The 13,765-nt window shown below is 45.2% G+C and overlaps 1 protein-coding gene across 2 annotated transcripts in view; it reads left to right on the top strand.

Annotated features, from left to right (window-relative positions):
- Positions 1 to 7,984, top strand: part of klhdc3l (kelch domain containing 3-like) — a 64,869-nt gene extending 56,885 nt beyond the window's left edge. For both annotated transcript variants that reach the window (XM_078227915.1, XM_078227917.1), the window contains one exon: positions 246 to 7,984. In XM_078227915.1, the coding sequence (XP_078084041.1) occupies positions 246 to 996 (751 nt within the window). In that variant the 3' untranslated portion in view covers positions 997 to 7,984. The remainder of the gene's footprint in view (positions 1 to 245) is intronic.
- Positions 7,985 to 13,765: the final 5,781 nt, after the last annotated feature.

Here is a 13,765-nt window from a genome sequence, read left to right as displayed (position 1 = left end):
GTCAGGGTAGATGTTAGCCAATTTTCATGCATGAATCATGTTCCTTGTGTAGGGGCCTGGCCTCTGGCTTCGACCTTCCTCAGAAAGACCTGTGGCTCAGCGCATGGCGGTTAGCCAGACAAGACTGTGCCTAATGTGAACTTTGATCCCTGATCGATTAGTAAAAACTTCAAACTATGCAGACCATGATTGTATTTCAGAACTTGCTAGTGAATAAGCCCGTTCATTCATTCTTTATTTCTCAGGTCGGGCCCTCACCAGTTAGTGGGCCACTCCGCAGTCGTATACCAGGACAGCATGTTAATCTTTGGAGGGGGAAGAGACCATAACAACTCGGACAACAGCCTGTGGAAATTTTATCTCAAAGCACAGACCTGGGAGCGGTTAAGCCCAGCAACAGACACAAGCCCACCACCAAAAATCTATCATTGCACAATAGGCGTTGGTCCCAGCTTCCAGGAGAAGCACGTGGACGAATTACCTCGTCCAAAGTTGCCGCCGAGTATCATCTGTCACGACAGCAGCCTCGGCCTGCAGGACACGTGCAATGGAAAGCCCCTGGCTGCCCTGAAGGGGGCCTGTTGTTTGAACTTTTCCACGCAGCCGTCAGGATCCTGCAGCCCGTCGTCCATAAAGCTCAGAGCCAAAAAAACCTACTCGAACATCGAGATGAAGACGTTTAGCGTGCGGTGCACCGAGAGCAAGGAAAACCTTCTGAGCTTGAATACTCCTGAGGGGGAATGGCAGTGCGAGAACGGCCACCACCTCCAGCCAGAGGAGCAACCTCCTGCCGATGACGGTACCGATGAGTACAGCGATGATAACAGTATAGCGGGAGAAGCCAGGACACACTGTCTTGACCAAGGTGAAGTGACGCTCCACTCACAGGATAGTCTCCCTGAGGTCCTGCTGATTGTCGGGGGAAAACCGTTGTCCGATACTGGCTGCATCTCAATGTGGCAGATGAAGCTATGTGAAACATTTTTGAAGTGCTAGTTTAACAGAGAAGGCCTTTAAAAAAGACCGTACAAACTTGACATGCAGCGCGATAACAAGACACTTCACATCAAAGAGTAACTAGTATTTTTTCTTTGGCATGCTTGGTCATAGAGAGGCCTAACGTTACTGAGAGTTTTAATTGTACTTTTTGCTATTGTGCTAATATGCTAATTCCAATCAAACATTTTCTAACAAACATTTATATTTTTATAGACTTTTGTATAGCAAATAAGCTCAAACATGCAGACAGGCAAATTTTGCATATTGTTATCTAATTTTGTATGCGTCAGGGCATCTCCTGATGTGAATCTGACAGAAACGCAGAACGTATATGTGCAAAAACGGGTTCTATCGTGTAACCAGAGCGGCAGATGCACCTATCCGCGCTCATACTCCAGTTTATTGGGTGACTGGTGGTAGGGATTGAACAACATTCCTGTAAGGAAAGGAAGCTCCTCTTCTGCTGACGCTCTGATCAAGAGTTGCTGCAGAATTGTTGTGGTGAACTTAAAATTGTCGGGCGATAAAAGTCTTGTGGGCAAAATGTGGACAGGTCCCTTGGTATTCCAGGTAGTACTGGGCATAGTGCTGATGGGCAGGAAACAGGCTTCCTTCTTCTCTCTCTCTTGGCACTTTTTGCAAATGCTATTCTTTAATTCTAGGTTTTGGCAGGACTGGTCAGCAATGGATCTCATTTTCTCCCTTCCGACGTTGCTACTTCCAGTCACAAATTTCAATGACTGAACTAATGCTGTCCTCCAGCCCAGTGCCCTAAAAGAGCAATGCCCTTGCATCAGCATTCTTCTTCCCTGTCAGCACAGAAAGGTCCCAAGCTCGATTCCCGGCCTGTGTCGTGTTAGGTGATCTTGGGAAAGTAGACGAGCTCCAGTGGGCTTCGTGCAGGGGTGGTTTCAGGTTGGGGCTAGGGGGTGCGGCGGTGGGGGGTTGGTGTTCAAGTGGGGCTGGGGGGAGCGTAGATGGCTGAAATTAGCTGTTGATCCCCACCCCATTACGGACTGCTGGCCAGGGGGAGCCCTGCAGGAAAGCCCCATTCAGGAGCTGCTGTTCGGAGAGGCTCGGGCACCTCCGCTCCTCCTCCAGTTAGATAGCTTGCTCCACACTGTCCCAGACTCGGATGACCATCCACTCGGGGGAGCTGCCAGCATGCACTTTGGGGACCTGTCTCCCCAGTAAGAGCTGATACTTTCAGTGGTAGGAGAAAGGAGTGACAATTGACACCAATGTGTTTGAAGGAGGGATGGATTTGACGGAATCATTGTATGTTAGATAGCACAACAGCTAGGTTAATTCTGAGGCGGTGAGTACCAGTGTGGTGAGTGTATTCAAACTGGAGAGGTCGCATTGGGGTCTAACTAGAGACCAGGATATAGGCTGCAACTTGATGTACATTGCAAACCCTTTGTTTTCTTGTCAGTCGCTAAACTGGCATCACCCTTGAAAGTACCCTCATTACAGCAGATCGAATAGATGGGTTCCTCGCCTGCCAGCTCAGTCCTTCTGAACACGAGGTAGCATGTTCCTCCAAGATTCACTGTACTATTGAGGATACTTTGGATTCCAGTGGAAACCCTGAGGAATGTGCAGCATTTGATATGCGTCAAACCTGAGTAGGAGGAAGGGCAACGGACTTGTAGCAATAGGTAGAGACAGCGTTCAGTGGATTCTTGGGAATTGTGCTAACACCACTGGACACTGCACTGCCTGTGAGACAAATTGGAGTGAGATTTGTGTGACTGTTTTCATGTCAAATTTGATATGAATTGTATATTTGGACCGACAGGAGGTTTTTCATTCACTCTTGGGATGTGAGCGTTTGTGGAAAGGCCGCCATTTAATGTCCACTCCTAATTGCCAATGAGAAGACAGCAGTGAGCCGTTATCTTGAATGGCTGCAGACCACCTGGTGCAGGTCCATCCACAGTGCTATTCAGGAAAACCTCATCGAATCCCACTGTGCAAAAAATCCATTTAATTCTTCATTCACCCAATCTCCAAAGCAAGTACTGGCTTATCCATTCCCCTAGGTCAAAGGGCAAGAAGGCCAGAGTCCATTGCTGTGGTAACTCACCCACTAAACCAGGGAAGACGCACTTTGTAGCCAGCAAGGAGAAACACAATAAAACCTAAATGATAGTGGAATCTTTTTTTAAAAGTTGACACATAAAACCTTGTTAACCTATTGCTGTCTGGGAACAGCTCAAATGACGAGAGAGCACAAAAAATGCAGGCATTGTTTGAAAGAGACAAAAGGATTATTTCTTTCCTCCCAGATCCTTTGCCAGAGTTCTGCTGAATATACCCTATATACTCGTGCAATTGTCAAACTTTTGGAACCATTTTTTTTTAAGCTAAAGGTCCCGGAGTCAACTTTTACACAGGCAATCGTTCCAAGGGGTTGACATACCTGCTTGATGTGGGTTTGAGTGAAATCCACAAAAGACTTGGCAACGGAATCGAATAAAAACTAGCAAAGCTAAAGAATTCATATTAATGATCTAACATGTATTTATTTTCTCATCTATATTAATTATGTTGTGTGTAACTATTGTAAGCATTTGTTCACCATTATATTTGTATTTATACATTTACAATGAAATTGAATCATTAATATCTGCAGGATTAGATTTGCGTTCTGATCCCTGAAAAGCCAGGTGCGACTTTTGCACAAGGTGCATTTTTTTTTAAAAAAAGTTTATTTTTAGGCCAAAAGTCATGATCGGCCTTTACACAAGTGTAAATTGATCAGTCGTCTTGGTACACGTGCTAATTTACTATTTCCCCTGATGCTTTTTGAGCATACTTGCATAGTTAGATAAAAGCAAATGATACGTACTTGTTACTAGTAGTGCCTTACAGAAATAAATTGTGCCCGGTAGCTGCTTTTCACAAACTGTTTAAACAATAGTGCTTGCTTGGTGTGGCGTTAAAGGTTTCTCTGGTTGGTTGTGTGAGGTTTGACTCTTTGACTGCAGTGTTGCACCTGAAGTAGGTGTCTTGGGGAATCTGGCCTCCACACTTATGTGGAATAAAGCTGGGAACGAGGTTGCAAAGAAGGAAAATACAGCCAGTAAGAATAAAGAGTTGCTTTCCAGAGAGATGTATTTTAATTTAGCCGGCAACTTTGAGAGGGGAACATGTCCCTTCTCAGGCAAATATATTTTAATTCAGTCAACGGCTTTGTAAGAGAGGTGGATTGAGTGGGGTGATAGTGCTATTTTAACAGTACTCACTGGACTTCCTACCCCCAAAACGGCACAGTGGTTAGCACCGCTGCCTCACAGCGCCAGGGACCCAGGTTCAATTCCCGGCTTGGGTCACTGTCTGTGTGGAGTTTGCACGTTCTCCCCGTGTCTGCGTGGATTTCCTCGGGTGCTCCGGTTTCCTCCTACAGTCCAAAGATGTGCGGGTTAGGTGGATTGGCCATGCTAAATTGTCCCTTAGTGTCCCACGGTGTGTAGGTTATCGGGGTAAATGTATGGTGTTATAGGGATAGTGCCTGGGTTAGATGCTGTGTTGGAGAGTTGGTACAGACTTGATGGGCCAAATAGTCTCCTCCTGCACGATCAGGATCCTCTGATTCTATGAAAAGGTCTGAAGGAACCCAACGCTGCTTATATAAAATGATCAAGAGGTTGCATGTGGCGGGTCTGTGATACAACAGTTGTAAATGGATTTTGGGTGGAGTTGTCCTGATGGGGCAAAGGATATTCCTTATTCCCAGACTTTGTTACTGTAGTACATTCCATTCTACTTCAATAACAATTACCGCATTTCAAGAGAGAGGGAAGAGGGTTGTCCTATTACCTGCTATACTCCAGTGGGATGTTGATGGGGTGCGCATTTGTTGTGGGTGACACAGTGGTTAGCACCGCTGCCTCACAGCGCTAGGGATCCGGGTTTGGTTCCAGCCTTGGGTCGCTGTCTGTATGGAGTCTGCAAGTTCTCCCCATGCCTGTGTGGGTTTCCTCCGGGTGCTCTGGTTTTCTCCCACAGTCCAAAAGTATTGGGTGGGTGCATTGGCCATGCTAAATTCTCCCTCAGTGTACCCCAACATGCACTGGAGTGTGGCGACTAGGGGATTTTCACAGCAATTTCTTTGCAGTGTTAATGTAAGCCTACTTGTGACATTAATCAATAGGGAATATTGTTCCAGTACTGCGCACTGGAACCTATAAACCACTGCACAGCATAAAATTCAACCAAATAATCCTGAAGGCAAGCAGAGCTTAAATTATTATCTTAAACTCATTGTCTGGCATTTTAAAATGTATGGTTCATTTTTAAAAGTATTATCTTTCAGGTTGTGCGTGAGGTCCTTTTGGATGTTTTAGATATGGTAAAGTTTTAAAGAAAAGTTGCTGAGGAGTGGGAGACAAATGGCACCAGAGCACAATTAATGTACCGCACGTTATAATTAGGTGTTAAATCAGACATGCGTCATTTCTTTACGGTCCTATTATTCTTGAAAACCGCTGTTATTTTCAGTCCGCCACAATCCTGTGACACACAACCTGTCTGCCCAGTAGTGCCAGCTATCGGTCACCACCCCCTCCCGGTCCCCAACGCAAGTGACTAAGACACAATGGTGGCTGCCACCAACGTGACAACAGCAGCGGGGCCAGCAAAAGATGTAACCACGATGTGCTGGATGGTGCTGCGTAACAGAGAGAGCAGTCCAGCTAGTACATGAGCTACACAGCCACTTTTTATTGGAGCATTCACAAGGTTCTCTATCACAATCAGTCAGGGGGGAAAATGGGCTCAAGTGCTGCTTGAGTCTGTAATGGCCGTGGCAGGGCCAGCAGGGAAGGTGTGAGCAGTGGAATGGCCTTCTGTAGTAAAGCGAACTTCAGTCTCTCAGTGCTTAATAAGTAGGCAGCTGAACTGTGCACATGTCTCTTGCCATCCCTAACCCCTGTGATGGAGGGGCCGCGTTTCCATTTGTGCCAGTTTCGCTCCTGCTCTGGTACATTGGCCATCTCATCTCCTCCTTAGTAGCTGGACATTTAAATCATTCAATGCCTTCTGCTAACCTTGCACTGCCATTTAAAATCAGAATATTACTGCTGTTATACTTTTTGTTTGCTGAAAGGTACACTTGAACATCAATCACCTCACGTTAAAGAGAGGGAACTGACTTGCTTCAGAAATTAGCCTTAAATCCTCACTGAATGTTAGTGGTCCTGATCACAACCATTAAATGAACGGATTTTAAAACTTGTGGTGATGAGGGGAGGGGGCAGTTAGTGGGGGTGGGTAGAGTGGTTTGAGGAACCTTGTGTGTAATTGTTCATACACTTGTGGCAAACTGCATGAAATGAGTGATATAGGGGACTTGAGAAAAATGTTTTTTCCTTTGAAGCAATGACCCTATTTATCACCTTTACAAGTGTCCTAACAGTAGCAGTGCAGTAGGAAGCTTGTTTGCTACATTACCTTTCCTGGTGCTCCTAAGTGTCTCTGTTTCTCTCTCTCTCTGGGTGCCTGTCAGAATTTGGGGTGCTGTTCTGTATCATTTCACTTCAGTTGTACAGCCAGAACAAAGATACACAGCAGGACTGCCCCCCCCCCCCCTTTGGACACTCTGGATCATATCAGCCTTGCTGGGTGCCTCTAAGGTTAGCCACCTATTCACACTGGTTACATGGTGCTGACTCTTTGTGATATCCTGGACAGGTTGTGTCTGCAGATGTTTATTCGATGCTCTGCTGTCCGGTTTACAGATTTATATAGCTGCTTGGGAAAGATGGACGCACAGTTTATTTATTAGCGTCACAAGTAGGCTTACATTAACACTACAATGAAGTTACTGGGTAAAGACTGCCATGCCGAATAATGGTTGAGAGTGCAAGTTTGATGAAAATCTATATCGTCTTCCAGTCTGGCCACGCACAATCCAGGAGTCTCGATTAATTATGCAACTCTCACACACACACACACTATTAATATGAACCCTGCCAGGTTGAAGAGGCGCGTGGGCGGTTTGCCTTCTCTCGGTGCACATACATTGGTGTTTGGCATCAACAGTGCGTTATGCTTTCCGCTGCTGTCACCAGCAATCCCTCAGGTGAAGTCTGTTTCCAGAATTCCACAATCAAAGTGTGTTTTGCATCTACATCTGTGGTGCTAACACCGCGATTGCAATTCCTCCACCATACCACAATGGGAGGTGAGAGAGTTTGAACCAACGCGTAAGCTTATTTTTAGAACAGGGGAGTGTTTAGACCGACTTGCAGCAGAACTGTAACGAGTATGTTTTATAATCAGTGTTGTGATGTGGGATGTTGTATCAAATGCAATAGAAAGAAAAGCAATACAGTGTTCTGGTTATGGATCATGCATAATTACATTGATTCGGTTAATCTGTCGTATCAAATGTTGCTCACTCTTTTTGTTACCACAATCCTTTCCTGCACATTAATTTTACACAAATGTCTGCAAAAAGCTGGCCATTAAACCCATTTCTCTCTAACTTATTTTCAAAATTAAAGTGATGTTGAGGCCACTGCCTCATGTCCAAAAAATGGCTGCTGGAGCGTTGACTGGTGGCCGAGAGACACGCGTTTGCCTCTCTGGAACTGATGCAATGAAATCCAGCAGAGCAAATACATGGGGTTATTGGGATAAGACCTGGGTGGGATTCTTGTTGGTGCAGGCTCGATGGACCGAATAGCCTCCTTCTGCACAGTGGGGATTCTATGATTCCATGAAAACGTGTGCGCGCGCGCATGTTCTTTTTTTTTCAGATGTTTATGATGCAAATGTTAACAAAATGTAAAAGGTCAGAAAACAAAATAGTCTGAACAATAAAGGTAGCTGTTGGGATGTACGATTGGAGACCACTGCAATATTCTGACAAGAGATGCACTGGGTTTGACGTTCTTGCTGTCGAACTGACTGATGTTTGTAATGTTTCCCAGAACCGAGTGTGCGCCTTACGCAGCAAATAAAAGCTAATGTTTACAACTACAGTTCCTTCGGGTCACTTTCTTCAGAAGCCTCAAAACAAAAGTTTGGTTTTTTTGTGTGTTCTTTTTGGAGCCCAAACCCATAGGAATATACAAGTTAACATGACTGCCAAATTTTTACTTGCTCATTGAACCTCAAACATAAACACACTAAAAATAGAGAGGGAGTTAATTCCCACAGGGTTTAGCCTCCTCTGTGTGGTTGCTAGTGTATTGGATAAAGCATTCATTTTGACCTCCAGTGCCCAATCGAATTGACCACTGTACGGTGCATAAATCTACACACCTGTTCCATGTATCTCCAGATTCACTCTTGCCCTCAAGTGGTGCCACCAGGTTCCGGGTCCAGCAACACTTTGTGTTTCAAAATGTTCATCTTGTGATCAAATACCTCCACGACTTCACTGAGTCTGTAATGATCAGCTCTCCAAGAACATTGCATTGCTCTCACTCCGGCTCCTTGAGCACTCCCCATTTACTTTCTAATACCAATCGTTACCTTGCTTTAGCAGCTAAGCCTCGAAGCTCAGGAATTTGCTCCACCTATTAAATTTTCTCTCCTTTTAAGACCCTGGTGGCACAGTGGTTGGCATTGCTACCTCTGTGCCAGGGACTGTGGTTCATTTCCTGCCTTGGGATCCTAAATGAATACTTTGCATCGGTATTCACAAAGGAGAGGGACTTGTTGACTGGGAGTGTCTCAGAGGGAGGTGTTGACCCGTTAGAGAGAATCTCCATTACAAGGGAGGAAGCGTTAGGTTTTTTAGGTAACATTAAAACTGACAAATCCCCAGGGCCTGATGGCATCTATCCTAGACTGCTCAGGGAGACAAGAGATGTAATCTGACGGAAATCTTTGTCTCTTCATTGGACACGGGTGAGGTCTGTGAGGATTGGAGGATAGCGAATGTGGTACCGTTATTCAAGAAGGGTAGCAGGGATAACCTGGGTAATTATAGGCCAGTGAGCTTGACGTCCGTGGTAGGGAAGTTGTTGGAGAGGATTCTTAGACAGGATGTATGCACATTTAGAACGGGACAATCTCATTAGTGACAGACAGCATGGTTTTGTAAGAATTTGGTGGAGTTTTTTGAGGAAGTGACAAAAATGGTTGACGAAGGAAGGGCCGTGGATGAGGTCTATATGGATTTCAGTAAGGCATTTGACAAAGTCCCTCATGGCAGGTTGGTTAAGAAGGTTAAGGCTCATGGGATACAAGGAGAGGTGGCTAGATGGGTAGAAAACTGGCTTGGCCACAGGAGACAGAGGGTGACAGTCGAAGGGTCTTTTTCTGGCTGGAGGTCTGTGACCAGTGGTGTTCCGCAGGGCCCTGTACTGGGACCTCTGCTATTTGTGATATATATAAATGATTTGGAAGAAGGTGTAACTGGTGTTATCAGCAAGTTTGCAGATGACACGAAGATGGCTGGATAGCGATGAACATTGTCGGACAATACAGCAGGATATAGATAGGCTGGAAAATTGGGCGGAGAAATGGCAGATAGAATTTAATCCAGATAAATGCGAAGTGATGCATTTTGGAAGAACTAATGTAGGGGGGAGTTATACAATAAATGGCAGAGCCATCAAGAGCATAGAAACAGAGACCTAGGTGTGCAAGTCCACAAATCCTTGAAGGTGGCAGCACAGGTGGAGAAGGTGGTGAAGAAGGCATATGGTATGCTTGCCATTATAGGACGGGGTATAGAGTATAAAAGCTGGAGTCTGATGTTGCAGCTGTATAGAACGCTGGTTAGGCCACATTTGGAGTACTGCGTCCAGTTCTGGTCGCCGCACTACCAGAAGGACATGGAGGCTTTAGAGAGAGTGCAGAGAAGGTTTACCAGGATGTTGCCTGGTATGGAGGGTCTTAGCTATGAGGAGAGATTGGGTAAACTGGGCTTGTTCTCCCTGGAAAGACGGAGAATGAGGGGAGACCTAATAGAGGTGTACAAAATTATGAAGAGTATAGATAGGGTGAACAGAGGGAGGCTTTTTCCCAGGTCGGAGGTGACGATCACGAGGGGTCACGGGCTCAAGGTGAGAGGGGCAAGGTATAACTCAGATGATATCAGAGGGACTTTTTTTACACAGAGAGTGATGGGGGCTGGAATGCACTGCCAAGGAGGGTGGTGGAGGCAGACACGCTGGCATCGTTTAAGACTTACGTGGATAGTCACATGAGCATTCTGGGAATGGAGGGATACAAACGAATGGTCTAGTTGGACCAATGAGCGGCACAGGCTTGGAGGGCCGAAGGGCCCGTTTCCTGTGCTGTACTGTTCTTTGCTAACACTGAATATTTAAAGAGTCGTGGGGCTGAAGGAGCTTTGCGGTGGGGATGGATCAGAATGGTTACAGCAGCACGGAAGGTGGCCATTTGGCCCATCGCACCTGTGCAAGCTCTCTGCACGAGCATCTCAGCCAGGCCCACTCCGCCACCCTTTCCCTGTGGCCCTGTAATTTAATCCAATTCCCTTTTGAAAGCTACGATTAACTATGTATGGGAATTTTAAAAATTGAAGCATTGTCGAACCGGGAGCCAGTGTAACTGAGCGAGCAAAGGGGTGTTGGGACCTGGAGCGTTGAATGGTTTCAAGAAGTAGATAGATACATTTTGAATAAAGCAAGGGATAAAGAGATGTGGGGAAGTGGATTTGAGAGCAGGGAGAGATCAGCCATGATCTGATTGAATGACGGAGCAGGCTCGAAGGGCTGAATTTGCCTACTTCTATTCCCAGTTCTGATGTTCCTTGGCATATGGGCAGCTGAGTTTTGAATGAGTTCAAGGGTGTTGTTCCAAAAAGGAGTTAAAATAAAAACAAAGGCAGAAGGGATACAAACACCAGAAACTTCTCATCTGTTGCAATGAAGTCGAACTTTTATTGTACCAGGAGGAAAAGGAAAACTACACCATATAAATGTACAAAAGAGTTAACTACAAACCACATACACAAACTTATATAGAAATACAGAAATCGGTGCTGTGCCTCTAATACTGCTCTCTACATATACTACTCATTGTGACGATACAGTGAAACGTGCATTTTTTTTATAAATCAAATAAATTATTCGAGGACTAATGAAAATTGCACTTGTATATGAAGATCTAGCACTATAAATTAATGACAAATTGCAGGACAGTGGCTGTATCTTGCACACTAGCTGATAAATATACTTGTATACCTTTTTCTATTCAGTATTTCTCTGCTCCTCTCGATGGCAATGACACAAACGCCATCCAATAGCTTATCTAAGATACAGGGTGTGGTGGGTCGTATCTGTCTTTGTTTCTGAGCCGAAGACTCTGGGTTTGAGTCCCACTTCATGGCCAAACGGGCTGAGGAGCGAACCGGCAAATCCTTCCAACACACACCAGTGACTGGTGGTAAAGGTGGGAGAGATTCCTGCTCACCAATGTGATGGAAAGAAATTGGGAGTCTCTACCACCACGACCCGTAGCGCTGGGCTACAACCCAAGTTGCGTGTTCCCATAGCAACCTGGACTCCGAGCCAACTGTAGGACACCACCGCCATCTCAAACAAATGGCAATCCTTTATGGCTCAGCCCCAGCTGCTGTGCATGGGCCTATTGAACTGCAGTGGGCATCATCGAGAAATCGGATCGTGTCACAACCCAATGACGGAGCGCGTCTGGGATCTGTTTATTGGGAATGGGAACACTGGCTGATTCTTCTCCTCCCACCCAGTCTAGCCATTGCAGGAAAAATATGCCGTTAGTTTCTCGTAGAACCTCAGAGCACAGGATGTGGCCTTCTGAAGCATCGTGTCTGTGATGGCTCTTTGAAATCGAATCCTACCCTCCTTTTCAAGTATTTATTGCGTTCTCTTTTAAAAGTGACAACTTCCACCGTCCTTTTGGGCTGCACGTTCCAGCTCATAACACGACATCAGAAAAATAATTTTCATCTCCCCACTGGTCTTCTGTGGCAACCTCAACAAAGGTCAACTAATTCCGGACAGACTGGATTCCAATTTGGATCCCGCCGTGACTGTGGCTCAGTATCCTGCTGGATACAAAGGTAGCTTTCTTTTGATAAGCCAATTCCTTTGTTACCCTTCTCACCTGGTCTGATCTTTCCAAGTCGAAGTTCAAATCCTGCCTAATTGGATAGTCCTTTCAAAGAGCCAGTGTATGGGGCTAAATGGCATCCTTCAGTGCTGCCAGGTTTTATGAGAGATTAACAGTCTGGACTTCTGTTTCAGATTTCCACGACCCACTATGTGAAGAAGCACTTTCTGATGTCACTCCTGAATGCTAGCCTGAATTTTACAAGTACGTCCTGTGATTTTTAGATTCCCACCAGAGGAAGTAGATTCACTTCGACTTACCCTATCAAATCCTTTTATTATTTTAAACACCCAATTGGCGCGCTCCTTTATTTTCTATATGCAAAGAATTAGACGCCATCTTTAAGTAATCTCTGCATAATTTAACCCCTTAAATTCCTGTTTAAGTCGAGTGAATCTGCGTTACAGCCTCTCCAAGGCCAATATACCTTTCCTGGGTTCCGGACACCAGAACTGAACATAGTTACTCCAGATTGATGAGGCCACAGCTGGAGTATTATGAGTAGTGTTGGTGTCCTTATCTGAGAAAGGATGTTCTTGCTACAGAGGGAATGCAGCGAAGGTTTACCAAGCTGATACCTGGGATGGTAGGTCTGTCATATGAGGAGAGACTAAGTCAGGATTAAATTCATTGGCATTCAGAAGAGCAAGAGGGGATCTCATAGAAACGTATAAAATTCTAACAGAGTAGGGTTAAGAAAGAATGTTCCCAATGGTGGGGGAGTCCAGAACTAGGGGTCATAGTTTGAGGATAAGGGTAAACCTTTTAGGACTGAGGTGAGGAGACATTTCTTCACCCAGAGGGTGGTGAATACGTGGAATTCACTACCACACGAAGTGGTTGAGGCCAAAATGTTGTGAGATTTCAAGAAGGAATTAGAAATGGCTCTTGGGGCTAAAGGGATATGGGGGGAAGGGGGGGGATCAGGGCTTTGAATTTAATGATCAGCCACGATCAAAATGAACGGCGGAACAGGCTCGAAGGGCCGAAGAGCCTACTTCTACTTTCTATGTATGTTTCTATGCAAGTACTCAGTGGCCAGCAACATCCGAGGAGAGAGAAAAACAGAGTTAACCTCTGAAGGATAGTCACATTTCACTCAAATCATTAACTCCTGTTTCTCCCTCCACAGATCTGCTGAATACTTACAGCACTTTGCTTTTACTGTGTAGGCCTCGTAGGCTCCGAGTATAAAGTCCTTCAGAAAGTCACAAGGAGACTAAAGTTTGACACGTTCTGTTCAAGCTTACCGGATGAGTAGAATGTTGCTTAGTGCTGGGCACAGCAGGCCCCAAACCTGAAACAATGCAAGATCATTTCGCCCAGGAACTATTCCCTTCTCACCTCATGTAGTACAAGTGACACCTAAGTTACATAACGCAAACTATGTCGAGATGAGGCTAAAATTATGCATCAGCCTAACTGTGGTGTATAATTAATTGTCTTTATAAATTTTTGTACATCATTTGCAGGAGCGTCCAATTGACTTCATTAAACTCCCTGGTAAAGACAAGTTGAGAAGGACTTGTGTCCTTTTGAGTTTCATACACCCTCGATTTCCAGGAGGGATCACAATGAAGTACACGGATATGAAAGTACACGGATATGAAAGTACACACACACACATTGTATAAGAGGAGAATCACCATCAGTCTCCATCTTAAATCATAGCAGCTGCCAATTG

The sequence above is a fragment of the Mustelus asterias genome, chromosome 14 (assembly GCF_964213995.1).
Source record: "Mustelus asterias chromosome 14, sMusAst1.hap1.1, whole genome shotgun sequence".
Classification (NCBI taxonomy): Eukaryota; Metazoa; Chordata; class Chondrichthyes; order Carcharhiniformes; family Triakidae; genus Mustelus; species Mustelus asterias.
Note: the sequence above shows the minus strand (reverse complement) of the source record. Positions and strands in the feature narration are given on the sequence as shown.